Source organism: Cydia splendana, chromosome 4 (assembly GCF_910591565.1).
Source record: "Cydia splendana chromosome 4, ilCydSple1.2, whole genome shotgun sequence".
NCBI lineage: Eukaryota > Metazoa > Arthropoda > Insecta > Lepidoptera > Tortricidae > Cydia > Cydia splendana.
Window position 1 is genome coordinate 9,949,708 of NC_085963.1, and position 21,486 is coordinate 9,971,193.

Below are 21,486 nucleotides of genomic sequence, written 5' to 3' on the forward strand. Positions count from 1 at the left end.
CGTACCTACCTACCTTAAGTGCTACTAACAAAGACAATCAATTATGAAGACTACAGGCATCTGATGGATGGCTTTTTCCACGCAATAAAATGACAGTCGCTTTTTAAAATCCGACACAGTTTAAAAGTGACGGACACCGTTTTTATCACTGTCAAATGGTTATCTAAATTCAATATCATCGCAAAGTTGCGTTCCTCGTCGCCACTGTTGGACGTTGGCGGCATTTGTCAACCAAATATATCTATTTTCTACTCGTCGACTATAATTCTTGAATTAAGATTTCTTATACCAAACTGCAATTGGGGATTTTTAATGTGTGGGCTCCCAACTCAACTATAATATTCATTTCGATACAGTTTAGTCAACTATAATGAAATTGACCAATCACAGCTCGCCGCGATCAAGAGGACGAAACAAAACCATAGCTCAAATTAATTATTTATTTTAGGATATATAGTAGAAACAATTGGTTCATAAGTCAGAAACGCGCATGTGACACCCTTAATATAGCAACATCCATTGACTATGAAAACTACTTAGCGTTGCTTGTTAGTCTCCATAGGCTACGGTGGCCAAAATCAAGAAAAAACAGTCTAAACATTGAATTTAGCGCGGAGCAAGTATCAGGGCCTCATGAGTTCCGAGAAGGTGTCGTTGACCAACCCGCCGTGGGGCGCGGGGCGCGGCGGCCGGGGCGCGTACCAGTATGAAGGACATGAAGGTATCGCGGCTGTTCGCGTATCTTAGCTGTATACTTTTGGTTTATTTACCTAAATGATTCTACTAGTTTAGTATTATTTTTGTTGACGCGTAGAAAAAGTAGTGTATACAATAGTGATATAATCAAGCTTTTCAATCTCGTACCTTACTTAGACAACTCAGCAAGCTTCGTTGTCTAAACACGGTACTCGACTGAAAAGCTCTCTATTATAATTATCACGATTGTATAAAATACTATTTTAATTGTTGTATGACCGCTGCAGATTACTAGGAATTTCAAATCTCACCGTGAACTCATTAGATGGCGTTATATGTGGGTATCTAAGAGGTAGCACGATTTATATATAGGATTATGACAATGTTTCAGTTCCGATATTACGTATCAATTCAGTTCTTAACATTAACTCGTCTCTTTTGCTAAATTGATACAGGCATTGATGGTAAGGCATTGGAGCATATGTAGGTACAACCCTACGTACCGTGTACCGTGTACAAGCTCGTGATTACCGCAGTCACGTTGGAATGGGTCCACGGTCGCCGTGCCGTCTTCCACCGATAAATATGATAATTTATTATACCTACCTACTACTAATAGCGCCGGAAAAATTATCAACCAAATGTAACTGATTGCAATGTAGGGTAAGAAATATAAAATAAATTTCTAACCGACTTCAAAAAAGAAAGAAGTTCAATTCGACCGTTTTTTTTTTGTATGTTGCCTCAGGACTATTAGTCATATTTGTGATTTGGAAAAATATTTTTATCAAAAGTACCATCAAATCTTATAAACATAGATACATATAGCGATTTGTATTTTCATTAACAAATCAAATATTTGTATTCAAAAAAGTGCCAGATGGTGGTATTTATCGCCATTAAAATATTTTACCCATAATTTTTATTTAACAACTGTAAAAATATGGGTGTAGCCGACTTATTCAAAAATATGTCCCATAGTTCTTAATTCGCTGACATAAGAGCTATGGGACTAGGGTTGCAAATAGAAAAAAAAACCAAATGTTTTACTTCAAATTTATGAAAAAAAAAACATGAAAAAAAACCTGGCACCATGGTTTTTTTTTCTAAATTACGTTTTTTTTTCAGATGAACAAAAATATGCCACAATAACGGTTTTTCGTGATTTATTTATATAAGTAACTTAAAACTAAGTAATTTTTGGGGAATCCCTGAATTCCCCGATGCGGCGACGAGAGGCGTTGGTGTTGCCAACAGTAAATTGCGATAACTACCACTACAGATTTTATTTATGTTGTTATTAATCAAAGTTGTTAAATTAAATTGGTTTAATGGTTAACATAAAGTCTAAAACAAGTAAAACAACCGTATAAAAGTATTAACTGCCTTGCATATTTTGAGTTTCCATACTTTTGAAAAAAAACGTACTAAAAAAAAACGGTTTTTTTTCAAGGTTTTTTTAGGGTTCCGTACCCAAAGGGTAAAACGGGACCCTATTACTAAGACTTCGCTGTCCGTCCGTCCGTCCGTCCGTCCGTCCGTCTGTCACCAGGCTATATCTCACGAACCGTGATAGCTAGACAGTTGCAATTTTCACAGATGATGTATTTCTGTTGCCGCTATAACAACAAATACTAAAAACAGAATAAAATAAAGATTTAAATGGGGCTCCCATACAACAAACGTGATTTTTGACCAAAGTTTATGGTACGGAACCCTTCGTGCGCGAGTCCGACTCGCACTTGCCCGGTTTTTTTTCATGTTTTTTTTTCAAGTCAGAAAAAAACCGTTATTTTACAACCCTATATGGGATATATTTTTGAGATGATTTGTGCACCCATATTTTTACAGTTGACTGTACGACTTCGTTTATTGTTCCTATTTCTGGTTCATGTTTTTTTACAAAATCAAAGCCACAGCCCAGATTGGCAGTGTTATATTACCACATACTTACAATAATAAGCAAAGCATCGCATAGTGATGAGATAATGTGAACGCTAAATTCGCACGCTGTTTCAACGGTTCCATGGTGTAATGGTTAGCACTCTGGACTCTGAATCCAGCGATCCGAGTTCAAATCTCGGTGGAACCTTCATTTTGCTTTTTATTTTTTAGTTCATTTATTATTTAACCAAATTGAATATTTTCAATATTTGTACCGTTGTAATAGAAAAAAAATATTACATAGGTAAGTACATATTTTTATTTAAAGAACAAAGTTTATGTTTAATAAGTAAGACTGAGACTGAATTGTTATAAGCTATTAAATACGCTTGTAATTGGTCGGGTTCAACGGCCTCATTGCGCAACTCGTCATTTAAAGACAGGTAATTACCCTCGGGTGCGGATGTGCCAGAAGTCGCTAAATTAAATAAGTAATAATTATAATTGCGCTGTTCGACTGAATCGAAACTATTGGATAACAAATACTTCGGAGTTTAAAGATGTAAAATCTGTCATGACGATACTAACATTACTAACTAGAATCTACGAGTATGTTTAGGTATGTCTGCAATTCTGTATATTTAGTGTTGAGAAATTAAGTAGGTACCTAGGTATGTGGACAAAGAGAGTAAATATTTCAATTAACCCTTTACCAGGCTGACATTTCAAAAACCGGTCAAGTGCGAGTCGGACTCGCGTTCCAAGGGTTCCGTAAGTATATAAGTCCGACTCACGCTTGACTGCACATTTCTAATAGGTTTTCCTATCATCTATAGGTAAAGTACTATTTTGTGTATTTTTTCAAAATATTAGGCCCAGTAGTTTCAGAGATAAAGGGGGGGGGGGGATGGTCGGACAGACAGACAGACGCACGAGTGATCATAAGTGTTCCGTTTTTTCCTTTTGAGGTAGGGAACCCTAAAAATGCCAATCGAATGTAGGTAAGTCTTACTGATCGAAAATAGAACACATTATGTTTGAACTTCCGTATGTGGGAAATATACCTATATCCCTTAGCCTGGTGAAGGGTTAAAGGACTAAATAGGTATCTACACTAGAATGAACCTCGATTAAATAATACTAGATATCTTATGTATATAGGTTAATGGCATGTTATAGCAATTAATAATTATTACCTAATAGCCAATTTCTCCCACGATAGCATCCTTCCAAGGAAGCCCGTCAATAAACTACGTTTTTACTTTACTAAATAATGAAGTTTGCCGTGAAACTACATGGTACCTACCTATCTACAAGAACAAAAACACAGCCTCAATTTTGTCATCATTTTGTCTTTGTCCTTCTTCTTTGTAACTCAGGGCACTCAGGGATAAAAAAACATTTAGCGCGTTTTTACTTTTCTACCAAGCATACTTCACATGAAGAAATTACTCCGCCTTGTTTGTGGATCATTTCTCCAAGTAGGACTTTCTTCATTCTTGCGTTTGTAAATATGCCAACCCTTTTGTAATGGCCGCCGCTTCCACGGTATAATTACAGGGACCATAAAAACCTCTAGCCAAAAATGTTACCGCATCAAAATTCTGTTCATGTTCTTCAAAATGACGTGCTACCTTCACGTAAAATTTTGAAACATACATTTTAATTATAGATTGATGTTGAAGGCTGAGTTTATTGCCAAAATATATTGGTGTCTTATCCGTCGTCATAATCGGTTTTGCTCTCGGCTGTTTTGAGTTTCAACTATACTTAAGAATGTTCGTGAAAATTACGTGGACACAAGGATACAGAGGTACATGTTTTTACACAAAAAATGTGAAGGAAGTCCGATATATGACGTGAACAATAATATACATACATTACTTACCATTTACTGCTATATTACTTCATCATCATCATCATCTCAGCCATAAGACGTCCACTGCTGAACATAGGCCTCCCCCTTGGACCTCCATACGTGCCGGTTGGAAGCGACCCGCATCCAGCGTCTTCCGGCGGCCTTAACAAGATCGTCTGTCCATCTTGTGGGTGGACGTCCTACGCTGCGCTTGCTAGTCCGTGGTCTCCACTCGAGCACTTTTCGACCCCATCGGCCATCTTCTCTGCGTGCAATGTGGCCTGCCCATTGCCACTTCAGCTTGCTAATCCGGTGGGCTATGTCGGTGACTTTAGTTCGTCTACGGATCTCCTCATTTCTGATTCGATCACGTAGAGAAACTCCGAGCATAGCCCTCTCCATAGCTCGTTGAGCAACTTTGAGTTTTGAGATGAGACCGATAGTGAAAGACCACGTTTCGGAGCCGTAAGTCATCACTGGTAACACACATTGATTAAAGACTTTCGTCTTGAGGCACTGAGGTATGTCGGACGAAAAGACATTACGTAGTTTCCCGAACGCTGCCCAACCGAGTTGGATTCGGCGGTTGACCTCTTTCTCGAAGTTGGACCTACCTAATTGGACAACTTGTCCTAGGTAGATGTACGAGTCAACAACTTCGAGTACCGAGTTCCCAACAGAGACTGGGATGGGCACAACATTGGCATTTGACATAAGTTTCGTCTTGTCCATGTTCATTTTCAAGCCCATCACCCGTTGTGAAACTCGGTTGAGGTCATCGAGCATCATGCTGAGTTCCTCCATCGACTTTGCCATGACTACGATATCGTCGGCAAACCGAAGGTGAGTGATGTATTCGCCGTTGATGTTGATGCCAAGTCCTTCTCATTCCAGGAGCTTGAAGGCGTCTTCCATTACGGCAGTAAACAGTTTCGGAGAGATAACGTCTCCCTGCCTTACGCCTCTTCGCAATGGAATCGCCCTCGTGCTCTGCTCCTGTACTCGGACCGACATGGTGGCGTTACTATACAAACACTTCAACACTTCGATGTACCGATAGTCAATATGGCATCGCTGAAGAGACTCAAGCACCGCCCATGTTTCCACCGAATCGAAGCATAATGGCAAGTTATACTCTTCGGTCTTCTGTATAACTTGCCGCAGCGTATGGATGTGGTCTATGGTACTATAGCCTTTTCGGAAACCGGCTTATTCGGGAGGCTGGAAGTCATCAAGTCTGTGTTCGAGACGGTTCGTGATGACCCTTGAAAACAGCTTATAGACATGGCTCAGAAGCGTGATGGGTCTGTAGTTCTTCAATAGGTTGTTATCACCTTTTTTGAAGAACAGCACCACCTCGCCTCTATTCCATGTTTCAGGCGTTATGCCTTCCGACAAGACGGAATTGAAGAGCTTCTGGAGGACTTTAAGTACCGGTGTTCCACCCGCTCTCAGAAGCTCTGAAGTGATTCCGTCTTTGCCCGGCGCCTTGTTGTTCTTAAGCTGCTTCAGGGCCATCCTAATCTCGTACAGACTGATGTCCGGGATATCTTCGGTATCATGTCGGGACAGCTTGGCTCTTGGATCTCCTACCAAGCTGTCAACGGGCTTTGCGATCGAAGTGTATAACTGTCCATAGAACCTCTCGATCTCACCTAAAACCTCCGCTTTGCTCGACGCTATGCTGCCATCTTCCCGTTTCAGCTTTGTCAGCTGGCTTTGCCCAATAGACTTGTCCTTAGCGAACACTTTGGAGCCTTGGTTTCGCTCAATAGTCTCTTTAATACGGTTAGTATTAAAAAGACGCAGATCATGTCGCAAGGACTTAGATATACGTCTATTGAGCTGCCTATATGACTCCGCGTCATCGGGAGACTGCAACTGTAGCGAGCGCCGTTCAGCCATGAGGTTTAAGGTTTGCTCGGTCAATTTCTGAGGTCTATCTTTACGGCGGGGTCTAAAAAACTTAGACCCTACTGTGTGGACAGTTTCCACTAGCCCGTCGTTGATTTCGTCCACTGAAGCCAAGTTCTCTAGGCAAGCAAAGCGGTTAGAGAGCTCGAGTTGAAAGCTTTCGGGGTTTTGAACATGGGCTCGAGTAGGTCGGAGCGTAGACTTCATCAGGCTGGACCTTTCAAGTTTAATATTGATATTCAGTGTGCCTCTTACGATTCGGTGATCACTACCGGTCTTTACCCTGTTGATCACAGAGACATCACTGAATATCCGTTTCTTGTCGGTCATGATGAAGTCTATCTCGTTTCTCGTGGAACCGTCAGGACTCATCGAGGTCCATTTCCTGTGAGGCGGCTTCTGGAAGAAAGAGTTCATCATGAAGAGTTCCTCTCTCTCCAGAAAGTCGGCCAGCCTCTGACCCCTAGGGTTCCGTTGCCCATACCCAAATTGCCCCACTCTCAACTCATCCCCGCTTCTCTTGCCCAACTTTGCGTTTGATATATTACTTAATTGAAATTAATTTACCTAAGGTAAACGTACTGGTGCTCGACGCGGTCCCAGTAAATGTCATCTTGAAACTTAAGTCATTGTCAATAGAGGTGACAACATGGTGTCAGTCATCTATTGGGCATTAGCATGTCGAGCACTAGTACTTTTACCTTACATCATGGGTTAAATGCAAAATAATGTTTTTTAAGTACCTGTACATTCTTCAAAACAGTTAAAAATGAAGTTTATTTCGTTATTTTTATATTACTTTTACTCAGAAGGAAACTAACGCCTGTACTAAATCAATAAGCAATATTATATAAATGCGTATAATAATACTATAATCATTATAATCAAGCAAGTTTACATATAATTCCGTTTATATTATATTTTTATTTTCGCATTGCGTCCTAGCTAACTCTTCTTCATAAATTCATTATTTTATAAGTACCATTTTAGTATGCTAGGCTGTATAATTTGGGCCTTAATTTTTGTATTATCACCTATACCCATTATAGCGGGGGTAGGGGTTTAACACTTCTTGTCTCACATTTTCTTAAATACACTTCACCTGTCTAAGCACCGCTGGATATTACATCGATTACATTTGTGTCTCATCGGTTTTGATATACGACTCACGAGGAATAAATTGACGGAAGGTAAAAGGTGCGGGTTATTTGGCGTTGCCCGTGGGCAGTTCCCAGCGCACATGATGTCCAGCAAATGCCCTATGATTTCAACATTGTGTCAAGGCAATACTTGACTTAATGTATGTCATGCCTTTTACACTGAAGTATTTCACAACTTATATTCACACCAATTTTTAACTTTTCGAAAGTGACTGACTGGTTTAAACGAAGAACGGTGTGGACCTACGGTGTCCACTTAAGCTAAAATTTCACACGGCCACAGCTGTTAAGATGTAAGACATATCACAAAGTAGGTATTTAACATTAAAATATTTTGGTGGTAACAACTGGGAATAAAAATGCCCACTAGTTACCACCAAAGTGGGTTGGTGGTTACTTCTGGGATATTTTTCTCAGTTGTTACCACTGGGGACAGGTGGGAAAAAATTCCCAGTTGTTACCAGGGGTAACAACTTGGTGGTACCTAACTAGTGGGAATAAGAAGCGGCAATAAAAGCTTGATTGCCTTCCTTCCACATGCTTTTCAAAATATTTTCTAACGTCTCTAAACTTTCTGATGTTGTTAACAGAGTGAATACCGGTTCGCGGGCGGAGGGTATGGGCGCGGGCTCGGCAGCGGCAGCGGGTCCCGCGGCGGTAGCGGCAAGTTGTGCTCGGCGGCGTTAGTGGGCGGGGCGCTGCTGGCGGCCGTGGCGGTGCTTGCGGTCGCCGCGCTGGCCTTCTACATGGGGGCCTTGAGGCCTGACAACGGAGAACGTGAGTAAACAATACTAAGCTAGCTAGAAAGCGTAGAGTACCCAGATGAAAGTTAAGGGTCCAGTTTTGATTCTTATTGAACGCCTTTCGTTATTATCACTTAGCTCAACCACTCCTAGAATCAATATCAGGGTGATGACGGGGATGTCGGTGGACTTATACTTTAATAAAGTGCCAATGCCAATTCTATAATTCTTGATACCTGCCTAAGTATTTCATATTCAGGTAAATTGGATTAGGATCTAAATCGGACGTCGCGATATAGTTTAATTAAATAGTGTCAAAGACGGAAGTCCTAAAAGTACTGTATTTCTGTTACTCACACATGGTTTGATATACCTATTATTTCAGCTATAATGTCGTTCGAGGGCACGCTACGCGTGACTCGCGGCGACGTATACGGCGGCGCGGCGGGCAGCCCCGCGTGGCGCGAACGGCAGCGCCGCTACGGCGCCGCGCTGCGGCAGGCGTACGCCGCGCCGTCCCCGCTGCGCCAGGCCTTCGCCGGCGCCCTCGTCACCGGCTTCGGCGACCGCCGGCTCGACGTGCACTTCAGACTCTACCTTGACAGGAGAAAAATACCAAGGTACAGAGGTTTACCAGGTTCAACCTAGTTACTGTTCAATTTCAAGCCCTAATGCAACCCCATTTATAAACTCCGATTTATTTTTTTCAGTTCCGTCTCAAATATAGAAGAAACGCTGAAAAGTATTTTGATTCAAGACTTGAATTCGAAGAATCCAGCTTTTGGACAAATTAAAATAGATACGTCTAGCATAGTTATAAAGAGGGATCTAACCCACACATACCAATCTGAATCTTACGTCAAGGAGGCTTTGAATGATACCAATGCAATAAGTAGTTCAAAATCACCTCCTCCGCTTAGTAGTAAAGATAAGACTCTGCAAACGAGAGTAGGAGTTGTTCGTAAAACCACAGTGAAACCAAGTATACCCAATAAAAAGAAAGATCCCGATGAACCAGACATTGACACAGAAAATTTGCCTGTAGTTCAAGGTACTTTCCAAATCACAAAGACTGAAGCTGATATTACTGAAAATAAACAAAATTCTAGTCCGCCAAGAAACGATGAAAAACCAAATATTAAGACAACGACTACAACGAAAGCAACAACTACGTCTAAAGCACCCTCGACGAAACCTCCCTTCATTAGACCGTCTACATTTAGGCCATCCACAACCAGAACAGTTCCTACAAGTACACCAAAGGCGCGACCATTTACGATTATGTCTACCTTGAATGTAAAACCAAAAACGGATCCTACTCCACAAACAGATATCGAAAGAACTACGAGGAGTTCGGCGGCGTCATCTTCCATTACCACACCATCTACACCTCTCGAGATAAACACGAATAACGTTTCGCAAATATTACTAGACCTCCTTACTAATGAAAATCAATATAAAGATATCCCTAAAATAGATACCCTTTTTACTGTACCACATGTTGTTGATAATGAACCGTGGCGGCCAATCACCAGGCCTTACTACGAGTCCACCAGCAACGGGCCCGTGGTAACCGAGGAGCAACATATAGAACCCATTGAACACAATGCCGAAGACAGGATCGGTGTCGCTGAAGTAGTAGAAGATTCATCGGTTCTAGAAAGTTTTTTAAGTCCTATCCCTCCAGTAAAAAATAGAGAGAAAGTTACATATAAGCCCCCAGGCCTAATAAGTGTCGATCCTAATTTAGGTGCAGAAGTTTACGTACCAAGTCCTGTTTACACAAGTTTTACCCTTCCTACGTTTGCGCCACCATTGAAAAATATGGAAACATTAGGAGCTAGTTTTCCGAAAGCTCATCCCATTCCTGTCGATAAAATCAGTACAGTTGTGGAATCAGAAGAAACAAGTGGGGACGACGAAGACGATGGAAAACCAGTGGAAAGGCCTCCTAAGGAAAAAACAACGTCTGTGACACTAAACTTGGTGCAATTTGAGCAACAAGATAACAGCACTGAAAAAGTCTCAATAGAAGGCGCGTCAATTCTTAAGAAACAAGATGTCACTACAAGCAGTACTTCAACAACGACTACCACTTCGACTTCAACAAGCACCATGTCAACTATGTCCTCTAGAGACATGTCATCTAGCAGTACTACGAAAGCAGCTGATGGTCACGACGGAACAGAGAATTCCACAAGACGACCGAATAACAAAGTTTCGATTATACCAAGCACAGAGACCCCTCATCACACCTGGGAATTGGTAAATACCTCAACCAATGATAATGGCACATTCAATAAACACTCACCGGAGACATATTACAATGATACGTTGCAAGCTATTATTACTAAAAATGACGCTCCATTTCCAAACACAACACCAAAGTTTTCGGGAAAAGTATCAATTCTTAGAAATCTGACAGAAATTATAAAACGATACACACAAAGCACGACTGAAAAACCTGTAAAAGAATTGGATGAATCTGAAAATGAAGAGCGCCAGACTCACATTAAAATGACTGGATCGGTTGAACTTGTACCCGAGGATGAAGTCGAAAGAACAACAACACGAGTGATCACTCTACTACCCGCCAAATCTAATCTTGGCGTAAACCGACCTCTACGACCGAGGCCGTTAATACGGGTTCAATCTCCGACCAAGGAAAATGAGCGTACTTTTTTTCGTAGCAACATAAGATCTCAGACGGTTACGGAAAAAACTACAAAAAGGAGTATAAATGATAAATACGATTACGTGACACCTAAACTTGAATTGATATCTAAGGACGGAGAAGTCAAACCCGACGAAGAGGATATGTTAACAAAAGTCAGTGACAGTATACCTGTCGCCAGTTCACCGGACATGGTCACTGGCACTAACAGATTTCCTAAAGCGAGTGATGAATTAGGAGTAGGTTATATTCAAGTTAAGAAGGAAAATGGCACATACGTACCCGAAGGCACGTATAGAGTTTCATACCATGTTACTGGAAGTGTTAGTAGCAAACAGGCAAATAAAACCCTAGACCTTCCAGCATACGAATTGGCCTTGGAACCCGATGTCGTTCTGGAAATACCCACTAATCAAACAAACACTCTTACTATTGATAAACTAAAACAACTAGCGAATTTGGCGACTATTTCCGATGCTCAGAATAAGACTTTATTTCGAACTCCAGGTGGAGTAATCTCTACCAAAGCTATACCATCTAGTTACACTTTAAATCAGGCGGGATTCAAAATTTTAACTAAGACATTCAGTAAAATTACGCCTTCTAAACAAGAAGTAAACATCATAGAAAAGCCTGTTTCCGAAAAGAACTTCAACAAATTATATTTAGAGAAAGAAATAACAAAAGACGTCGTTAAAACAGGTATGAATATTTATTTCTCTGTAGTCTAACTGTTTCTGGCTTGGCCTTTCCTAACTGGACGTGTTTCATCAGTCTGTCCCATTTATATCTTAAAAATTCCAATTCCTCTTTCTGCCTATGTTGTAAATTGTGTCTTATCATAGGTTGGTCTCGAAGAACCTTTCGATTCTGGTTAGAAATGGGATCGATATGCATAAGTATAATGTTTTTTAAATCAAAGATCTCTGTCTATTTTGTCCTAACTGTACTCGTTTCCCAAAATCTGTAGTGATGTTAATCGACATTACCTACTCAAAAAGTTAGAGAAGGTCAGGTGACAGCCCTCATACCATTATGTGGATAAAGTACACCTTTACATACAATTTGAGCCTTGCACGTGAATAATATTCCAATTGGAGCAACGATTTTGACAATGATTTAATTGAATTACCAGAGGAATGCGACAACAGCACGTCATTCCGCTGCTCGAGCGGCGCGTGCCTGCCTCTGACGTCGCGATGCAACCGCCTGCTGGACTGCGCGGGCGGCGAGGACGAGCGCGCCTGCTCCTGCGCCGACTACTTGCGTGCAGACTTTGCTGACGCCAAGATCTGCGACGGCGTCGTCGATTGCTGGGATTACTCTGATGAGAACAGATGCGGTAAGAATGGGTTCACTCGTATTTCTCTGCTCGTGGGACGATGCTCGAACGTTTGACTCATATCTAATTCTGATCACCAAAGAAAATCTTCCAGAAGATTAAGTACGTATTCCGAAACAGGATCCTATTGTAAAACCTTACAAAGCAGCAGCTTATTAAGATAGGATCTTTCAAATAATCCTGCAGAACCATGCAATACTTGAATCACTCGCTCATTATGTTGATGATCTTCTCAGCCAATGTTAGAAGCAAAGAAAATTTCCCAGCAGGTTGTCTCGAAATATTGGTCTTCTTTACATGAGATTTTGGAAATAATCTTGCTTGACTATGTAACTTGGGTTTTACTTACAGAATGGTGTAGCGAAGACCAGTACGTGTGTGCGAACGCGAAGCAGTGCGTGGAGCAGCTTCGCGTGTGCGACGGCGTGCCCGACTGCCCGTTCGGCGACGATGAGAAGAGCTGCGTGGCGCTCGCTGACCAGGTCGACAACGAGGTCGTGCCCTACAATGAAGAAGGTACGGACGAAATACTGATTTCAGCAGCAAAAATAGGCTAAAATTACTCGCACACACTCTTATTCTCTTAAAAATAATTGTTTTTCTTTCATTCATTGTTTGTTTTCTTTAGTTCCTTTTGAACACCTCGGCCGTTTATCACTTTCTGCTTTGGACGGTACAGTCGCCATCACAGATATATGGGAGCGGCCAAGGTGCTCAAAAATATCTGAACGCGCAACTTTTGTCAAGGCGTTAGAGTGCGTGCTCAAATTTTTGTAAGCACCTCGGCCGCTCCGGTATATCTGATGGCGACTGTACCTAATGTGATTGTACCGTCTTTACACTTTGTTATAGTGAAATTGTACTTACATGAAATTGTAGAAATGAAATGAAATGCGAAACATAGTGGCAACACCAATTGACTTGTGTACTTATAAACTAAAGTTAATTTCCGCTTACAAAAAAATATTTACTGCAGGATACGTGATGGTGCGCAAGCGCGGCGTGTGGGGCCGGCTGTGCGTGGAGAGCTTCGCGGAGGCCGTGCACGAGGCGCACAGCACGCTGCAGCTGCCCGACCTCGGCCGCGCCGTCTGCCGCGCCATGACCTTCCAGTCAGTACCGCTATAATCTGCAGGTCACGTGACGTGTGGGCCTGCTGTGGTTGAGTAGAGGCCGTGCACGAGGCGCACAGCACGCTGCAGCTTCCCGATCTCAGCCAGCCGACTGACTTTCCAGTTACACACTATACTTAATTTGTCTCGGTTTGAAAGACTAGGTACACAATCGCATGTTCTGCGGACACTGCTAGAAATTATCGCTAGCGTAGACGATGGCCGAGCATGTGAGATTACGAATCCTTCCGGAACAGGTAAGACAGTCCGAAACTATTGTTGCCTGAAAACACATGATATTTGATTTGATAATGATGAATGTAGAATTGGAAGTAATTTGAACATCTCGGATTCAGTGAACTCCCGCTGACCAACATCGATGTGACAGGTCCGTGGGCTACGCGCGCGAGGCTCGCGAGGGCCGCGCGGCGCGCGCGGGGTACTGGGAGGTGCGGCACGACGCGCGCGCGCGCGACGCGAGGCTCACGTTCCGGCGCGCCGAGTGCAAGAAGCGCCGCGCGCTGCGCGTGCGCTGCGGCGCGCTCGAGTGCGGCGTGCGACCGCACGCTGACGCCCAGCAACCCAGGTAAGCTGACGCCGATATTTGGAATTTAATTTCGGTACGGATTCGTACCTTATCACTCTGACATTAATGGAGATCCTTAGCGGTTTCATATTGTTTGTCACAGTATAACATTTATGGAAGCTTTTTAAAAAAATACCTTTAAGGTAATATTATTTTAAAGGTATAACAATTAAAATTAGAACTAAACTTTCCATTTGTTTCCACTGATGGACCGTAAACCAGCAACAGCTTTTAATTGAGCAATTCTCAAAAAGTTTGTACATTTCGTTTACATCTTAGATTTCTATAAAAATTGGTATGCTGGTAAAGTACATGAAGCTGACCATCTGACCACTGACAACTTCCACCATATTTCCCAAAATGTCCCAGAAAGTTATTATAAAACTTTCCTGTTTTGTTACCAGATTTCCTTACACATTTGGTAACAAAAAAGGAATGTTTCTTAGAAACTTTCGGGGACATTTTGGGAAATGTGGTGGAAGTTGTTCAGCTTCATGTACTTTACCAGCATACCAATTTTTATAGAAATCTAAGATGTGATAAACTTTTTGAGAATTGCTCAGTTACCAAGTTTCTCTCAGGCGATAACTTTGTAAAGTGGGTAGCTGGTTAAGAGAAATGTGGGGTATCTCGATGTCTCGTAAAGATTTGACCGGTTTGGAACGGTAGCCAATATAACTACAGATATATTCTCTAAAAATGGTAGTGATAATGAAAAGCACCCAAATATAGAAACAGATCAGAAAACATTCCTTTCAGTTCCTTTCGGACTGGGGAGGAAACCAATAGGAACAAGTTATAATTTGCACTAACAGTCGCGTGCGTTGGGGCAGGGTGGTGGGCGGCGGCGGCGCGGCGGCGGGCGCGTGGCCGTGGCAGGCCGCGCTCTACCGCGACGGCGACTTCCAGTGCGGCGCCACGCTCATCACTGCCGAGTGGCTGCTTTCCGCCAGCCATTGCTTCTATCAGTGAGTTTATCTGTATACATACTTTATCACGCGTGTGGCCTGTGACTAGTGATGTGATTATAACTTGTGACCGTACTTGGCCACAACTATGTTTTCATATAGCGTATGTTGGTCAGTCACTTCCTCCGATGTTACACATTTATTTACTAAACTTTATTGCATAAATACAAAAATAATGCGAGCTTAATGCCTAACGTCAACCATGTGCGTTTGATAATTTTCACGAAACAAAGCGGCGCACAGTCTTTAAGCGTAATCGGTAATTGCAGAGCAACGGAAGCGCACTGGGTGGCGCGACTGGGCGCGCTGCGGCGCGGCGCGTGGCCGCGCGGGCCCTGGGAGCACGCGGCGCGGGTGCGCAGCGTGGTGCTGCACCCGCGCTACGCGGCGCGCGGGTTCCGCAACGACATCGCGCTGCTGCGCGTCGCGCGCCTGCCGCTGCACGCGCGCCTGCGCCCCGCCTGCCTGCCGCCGCCGCGCCGCCCGCCGCCCGAGCGGCAACACTGCACCGTGCTCGGCTGGGGGCAGCTCTACGAGCACGAGCGCGTCTTCCGTGAGTCACACTTACTTGTAGGCTGCAGCTTTTGGTAGTGATTACGCTAGTGTATAAAAAAAAGCTTTAGCAAAACTTGGAGTCATTGTTGTTAAATTTTACACATACTCCACTTACTTATATCCTCCTCGTCAATATGTCGTAGGCCGATCGTAAGATCGGGCAGATCGTAATGTTCCTGTGTAATGTTTTGACGATAATCACATTAAACCAACACATAGGTAGGATAGGTTCGTTAGGTTGCTTCAGATGCCCGAAGGGCAAACTGCCCAGAAATCTCCGTCGACTCAGGGAACGAGTCAAAGATTTTCACGTTTCACGATATGCCTGATTTTACGATCGGCCGCCGACAAATATATAGGGAACGAACGACCCACGAAACGGACGAATAATAATACTTAAGGTTCTTGCAAAGTAATCACTGTATGTATCTACTAACCTATGTAAAACTTTTCTTACGAATGTTGTTCTCGTTAAAAGCGGGCACGTACCAATTTAGCAGATATTTACTTAGGTACCGCCTTTGTAATTTAACATAAGACCCATTTAATAAGTTACTTGAGTTCAAGGCCAGGGTTTAATGTAAATCAAACAGGAAAACACGGCCACGGGGCGTCCTTTGCAGAATAATTTAGGGTCGGCAGTTGACCCAAAAGTCGCAGCGTCAACAGGTTACTAACGATCACTGTGGCCACGATATACCTTACCCAGTCACAGATTTTGTTCAGATAAGAAGGATTGGGTAGGTACATACCTACCTATTTATAAAATTCAATTCGGACCGTGTATAATGAAGAGTTCCTTACCTACATAGGCTACATAGGATAGGTACATAATAAACCGACCAAGTGAGTATTTATCGAAATGCATTGCTAAGTGGAGACCATTTCAGCCTAACATCTTTCATTGACCAAATAAATTATATGCGAAGTGTAACTTTGCTCAAGGTTCCTTTGGGAAATGAAACTATTGCGATAAGTTTCTTGGGAAGTGAAATTTGGCGAAAGGTATTTGGCCCAAACGAAAGTACACCGCTCAATAGACATATATCTAAGTCCTTGCGACATGATCTGCGTCTCTTTAATACTAACCGTATTAAAGAGACTATTGAGCGAAAACAAGGCACCAAAGTGTTCGCAAAGGACAAGTCTATTGGGCAAAGCCAGCTGACAAAGCTGAAACGGGAAGATGGCAGCATAGCGTCGAGCAAAGCGGAGGTTTTAGGTGAGATCGAGAGGTTCTATGGACAGTTATACACTTCGATCGCAAAGCCCGTTGACAGCTCGGTAGGAGATCCAAGAGCCAAGCTGTCCCGACATTATACCGAAGATATCCCGGACATCAGTCTGTACGAGATTAGGATGGCCCTGAAGCAGCTTAAGAACAACAAGGCGCCGGGCAAAGACGGAATCACTTCAGAGCTTCTGAGAGCGGGTGGAACACCGGTACTTAAAGTCCTCCAGAAGCTCTTTAATTCCGTCTTGTCCGAGGGCATAACGCCTGAAACATGGAATAGAGGCGAGGTGGTGCTGTTCTTCAAAAAAGGTGATAACAACCTACTGAAGAACTACAGACCCATCACGCTTCTGAGCCATGTCTATAAGCTGTTTTTAAGGGTCACCACGAACCGTCTCGAACACAGACTTGATGACTTCCAGCCTCCCGAACAAGCCGGTTTCCGAAAAGGCTATAGTACCATAGACCACATCCATACGCTGCGGCAAGTTATACAGAAGACCGAAGAGTATAACTTGCCATTATGCTTAGCGTTTGTGGACTATGAGAAAGCCTTCGATTCGGTGGAAACATGGGCGGTGCTTGAGTCTCTTCAGCGATGCCATATTGACTATCGGTACATCGAAGTGTTGAAGTGTTTGTATAGTAACGCCACCATGTCGGTCCGAGTACAGGAGCAGAGCACGAGGGCGATTCCATTGCGAAGAGGCGTAAGGCAGGGAGACGTTACTTATCTCTCCGAAACTGTTTAAGACGCCTTCAAGCTCCTGGAATGGATGGAAGGACTTGGCATCAACATCAACGGCGAATACATCACTCACCTTCGGTTTGCCGACGATATCGTAGTCATGGCAAAGTCGATGGAGGAACTCAGCATGATGCTCGATGACCTCAACCGAGTTTCACAACGGGTGGGCTTGAAAATGAACATGGACAAGACGAAACTTATGTCAAATGCCAATGTTGTGCCCATCCCAGTCTCTGTTGGGAACTCGGTACTCGAAGTTGTTGACTCGTACATCTACCTAGGACAAGTACTTATCTCTCCGAAACTGTTTACTGCCGTAATGGAAGACGCCTTCAAGCTCCTGGAATGGGAAGGACTTGGCATCAACATCAACGGCGAATACATCACTCACCTTCGGTTTGCCGACGATATCGTAGTCATGGCAAAGTCGATGGAGGAACTCAGCATGATGCTCGATGACCTCAACCGAGTTTCACAACGGGTGGGCTTGAAAATGAACATGGACAAGACGAAACTTATGTCAAATGCCAATGTTGTGCCCATCCCAGTCTCTGTTGGGAACTCGGTACTCGAAGTTGTTGACTCGTACATCTACCTAGGACAAGTAGTCCAATTAGGTAGGTCCAACTTCGAGAAAGAGGTCAACCGCCGAATCCAACTCGGTTGGGCAGCGTTCGGGAAACTACGTAATGTCTTTTCGTCCGACATACCTCAGTGCCTCAAGACGAAAGTCTTTAATCAATGTGTGTTACCATCAGTGATGACTTACGGCTCCGAAACGTGGTCTTTCACTATCGGCCTCATCTCAAAACTCAAAGTCGCTCAACGAGCTATGGAGAGGGCTATGCTCGGAGTTTCTCTACGTGATCGAATCAGAAATGAGGAGATCCGTAGACGAACTAAAGTCACCGACATAGCCCACCGGATTAGCAAGCTGAAGTGGCAATGGGCAGGCCACATTGCACGCAGAGAAGATGGCCGATGGGGTCGAAAAGTGCTCGAGTGGAGACCACGGACTAGCAAGCGCAGCGTAGGACGTCCACCCACAAGATGGACAGACGATCTTGTTAAGGCCGCCGGAAGACGCTGGATGCGGGTCGCTTCCAACCGGCACGTATGGAGGTCCAAGGGGGAGGCCTATGTTCAGCAGTGGACGTCTTATGGCTGAGATGATGATGATGATGCTGACCGACACTCTTGTCTTTATTCGTAATGACCACGGTGCCGTTATTAACACTGTCCGATTCATTTTCCCCGTAACATATAACAATGCGAAATATAACGCCTAATTGAGATGCTCGGTGAGAAATTTGGTATTTTATTATACGAAGCTACTTTTTTAAATAACACAACATAATATCTATTTCAATGTCGGTTTATGTATATAATAGAATCTTTACTGTAATTTCGACACAAGGCTCATCGGCCCATTAGCTCAGTTGGTTAGAGCGTCGTGCTAATAACGCGAAGGTCGCGGGTTCGATCCCCTCATGGGCCACTTCAATTTTTTTATATTGTATTTTTTTATTTCCAATTGTGCAATTACTCTTATTCATAATTGTTATCATTAAGAAAAATCTATCTACATTTCTAGGGGTTTCAGGCATGGCAATTTATTTATTAATTTACGTTCTCGCGAATATAACGCCTCAAATTATAGTACGTAGTAGTACGGGCAATTTTTGTAATAGTTAGGTATATTAGTAGTTATAGATGATAATACTATTACTTATTCTGTGGTTATAGTCGTCATCACATATATCGAAGCGATCAAGGTATAGAATGCAACTGGTAAAATTTAGTATGGAAAATATCGGTAATTTACCGATTTACCGGTAATTATAAACATATTTTACCGGTTTGCATTCCCTAGCCTAGATCAAGGTGCTCAAACATATCGGAACATACCTTTAACGTCTCGATAATAGAACCTTTGTTGAGATATTTGTGAACTCCTTCTCCGATATATCTGATGGCGACTATACAAATGTAAATCGGTGCCGCAATGTTCTGTGCCTATTGGGTTTACACTTTACGTACATACGTGCTGGCTCTTTTAGCGTAATCTTATCTCTAGTGATATCACTAATCTATAAAATGTGCACATACATAACTGCAGTTCATAAATAGGTGCATTAAATAAAGGTACCTACGTTTAGCACTTCTACACATAGCGGGTCGAAATGAGCCGTAATCCCGCACGTTTTTCATCCCGACACTTCGTTCGTTGGCATTGGTGCTGGCGTATAAAAGGCGAATTACTTATATATTTATTACCCCATTTGTACTCTGTCTACAAATGAGAATCGACCGATATATCTTTCTGTAGGTTCGTTTATTACCCATTTTGTCTGTAATGTTCACTTGAAAAACCCTAGGTGTAAGGTATTTATTGGCTCTTGAAAATCATGATTGTTAAAATCCCATACATGTTAAATAGATAGTCTGTGCGAAAAGAGAAGAGTCGTGGAATGTATGGGGCCCAATACATTTCACAACTCTTCTCTTTCCGAACAGACTCTAGTTGGTTACCTCTACAGTATAACTTTGATTGTTGCACGAATTTGTTTTCTGAAGAAAAAGTACACTCTGTTGGTGATTGTTAATTAATTCGACATTATTCCCTGGAAGGGGTTAGGTATTCTAGAGCTCGTTTACAATGATTTATGCTTAGTTAACCAGGGCTCTAAATTCAATGGTTTTAATACTTTTAACGTTATTTGAGAATTAAGTTTACGTCGAAAAAATCCGTCTAAAATGATGATGAAGAATAAATTAAGTAGGTATACCCTATTACACAATGTAGAATTTAGTAATATTAAACGTTTTATAATATCTGTATGTATTGTTCCAGCGGACACCCTGCAAGAGGTGGAGCTGCCGGTGATCTCGACGGCGGAGTGCCGGCGGCGCACGGCCTCGCTGCCGCTGTACCGCGTCACCGACGACATGTTCTGCGCCGGGTACGAGCGCGGCGGCCGCGACGCCTGCCTCGGCGACTCGGGCGGCCCGCTCATGTGCCAGGTCATATTTCACGATCACTCATTTATTGCTTTCATAGGTACCATCACGCTCCGCGATTGTTGACCCATTTAGGGTCCTAGCTAAATTGATCGTTTAATACTCACGCTATGGAATGTCTAATTTAGCTAGAATCCTAAATGGTATAACAATCACAGAGCGTGACTGTACATTGGGTCCAACTAGCAAAAAAGTCTCAGATTGCGCACTTTATAAGAGTAGTGAGCTTATAGCGCTCTTATTTTTGTTTTGAACTTATCATCGCTCTTATATTAGTCTTAGACAAGCTAATACGCACTTTAGTAAGTTTAGTCTTATTACCTAGTCTTATATATGTATATAAGAGCATTTTATAATACCATTATAAGCCTCTCGCTCTTACAATAACATTACTAAGTCTCATTGAACTTGAGAGTACCTGGTCTTATATCCACATTCTCTAAGTTCATTTGATCTTATAATAGACTTTCTAAATGCTATTATAAGAATGTAAGACTAATATCAACATGGCATAATACTATTATGAGCCTCTCGCTCTTACAATAACATTTACTAAGTCTCATTGAACTTGAGAGTACTTGGTCTTATATCCACATTCTCTAAGTTCATTTGATCTTATATTAGACTTTCTAAATGCTATTATAAGAATGTAAGGCTAATATCATCATAGCATAATACTATTATAAGCCTCTTGCTCTTACAACAACATTCACAAAGTCTCATTGAACTTGAGAGTACGTGGTCTTATATCCACATTCTCTAAGTTCATTTGATCTTATATTAGACTTTATAAATGCTATTATAAGAATGTAAGACTAATATCAACATAGCGTAATACTATTATAAGCCTCTTGCTCTTACAACAACATTTACGAAGTCTCATTGAACTTAAGAGTACCTAGTCTTATATCCACATTCTCTTAGTTCATTTGATCTTATATTAGACTTTCTAAATGCTATTATAAGAATGTAAGACTAATATCAACATAGC

At 42.4% G+C, this 21,486-nt stretch overlaps 1 protein-coding gene and 2 non-coding genes across 3 annotated transcripts in view; all 3 read left to right on the forward strand.

Annotated features, from left to right (window-relative positions):
- LOC134789814 (mucin-2-like) overlaps positions 1 to 21,486 on the forward strand; it is a 74,029-nt gene that overhangs the window by 49,491 nt on the left and 3,052 nt on the right. Inside the window, exons 3-12 of the mRNA XM_063760465.1 lie at positions 8,103 to 8,289; positions 8,641 to 8,875; positions 8,966 to 11,631; positions 12,065 to 12,271; positions 12,623 to 12,787; positions 13,248 to 13,383; positions 13,772 to 13,969; positions 14,803 to 14,937; positions 15,207 to 15,490; positions 20,329 to 20,498. Of these exons, the coding sequence (XP_063616535.1) occupies positions 8,103 to 8,289; positions 8,641 to 8,875; positions 8,966 to 11,631; positions 12,065 to 12,271; positions 12,623 to 12,787; positions 13,248 to 13,383; positions 13,772 to 13,969; positions 14,803 to 14,937; positions 15,207 to 15,490; positions 20,329 to 20,498 (4,383 nt within the window). The remainder of the gene's footprint in view (positions 1 to 8,102; positions 8,290 to 8,640; positions 8,876 to 8,965; positions 11,632 to 12,064; positions 12,272 to 12,622; positions 12,788 to 13,247; positions 13,384 to 13,771; positions 13,970 to 14,802; positions 14,938 to 15,206; positions 15,491 to 20,328; positions 20,499 to 21,486) is intronic.
- On the forward strand, positions 2,717 to 2,788 carry Trnaq-cug (transfer RNA glutamine (anticodon CUG)). The gene has a single exon. It is a non-coding gene; the product is annotated as a tRNA-Gln (tRNA).
- Trnai-aau (transfer RNA isoleucine (anticodon AAU)) lies at positions 18,899 to 18,972 on the forward strand. Its single transcript has one exon. It is a non-coding gene; the product is annotated as a tRNA-Ile (tRNA).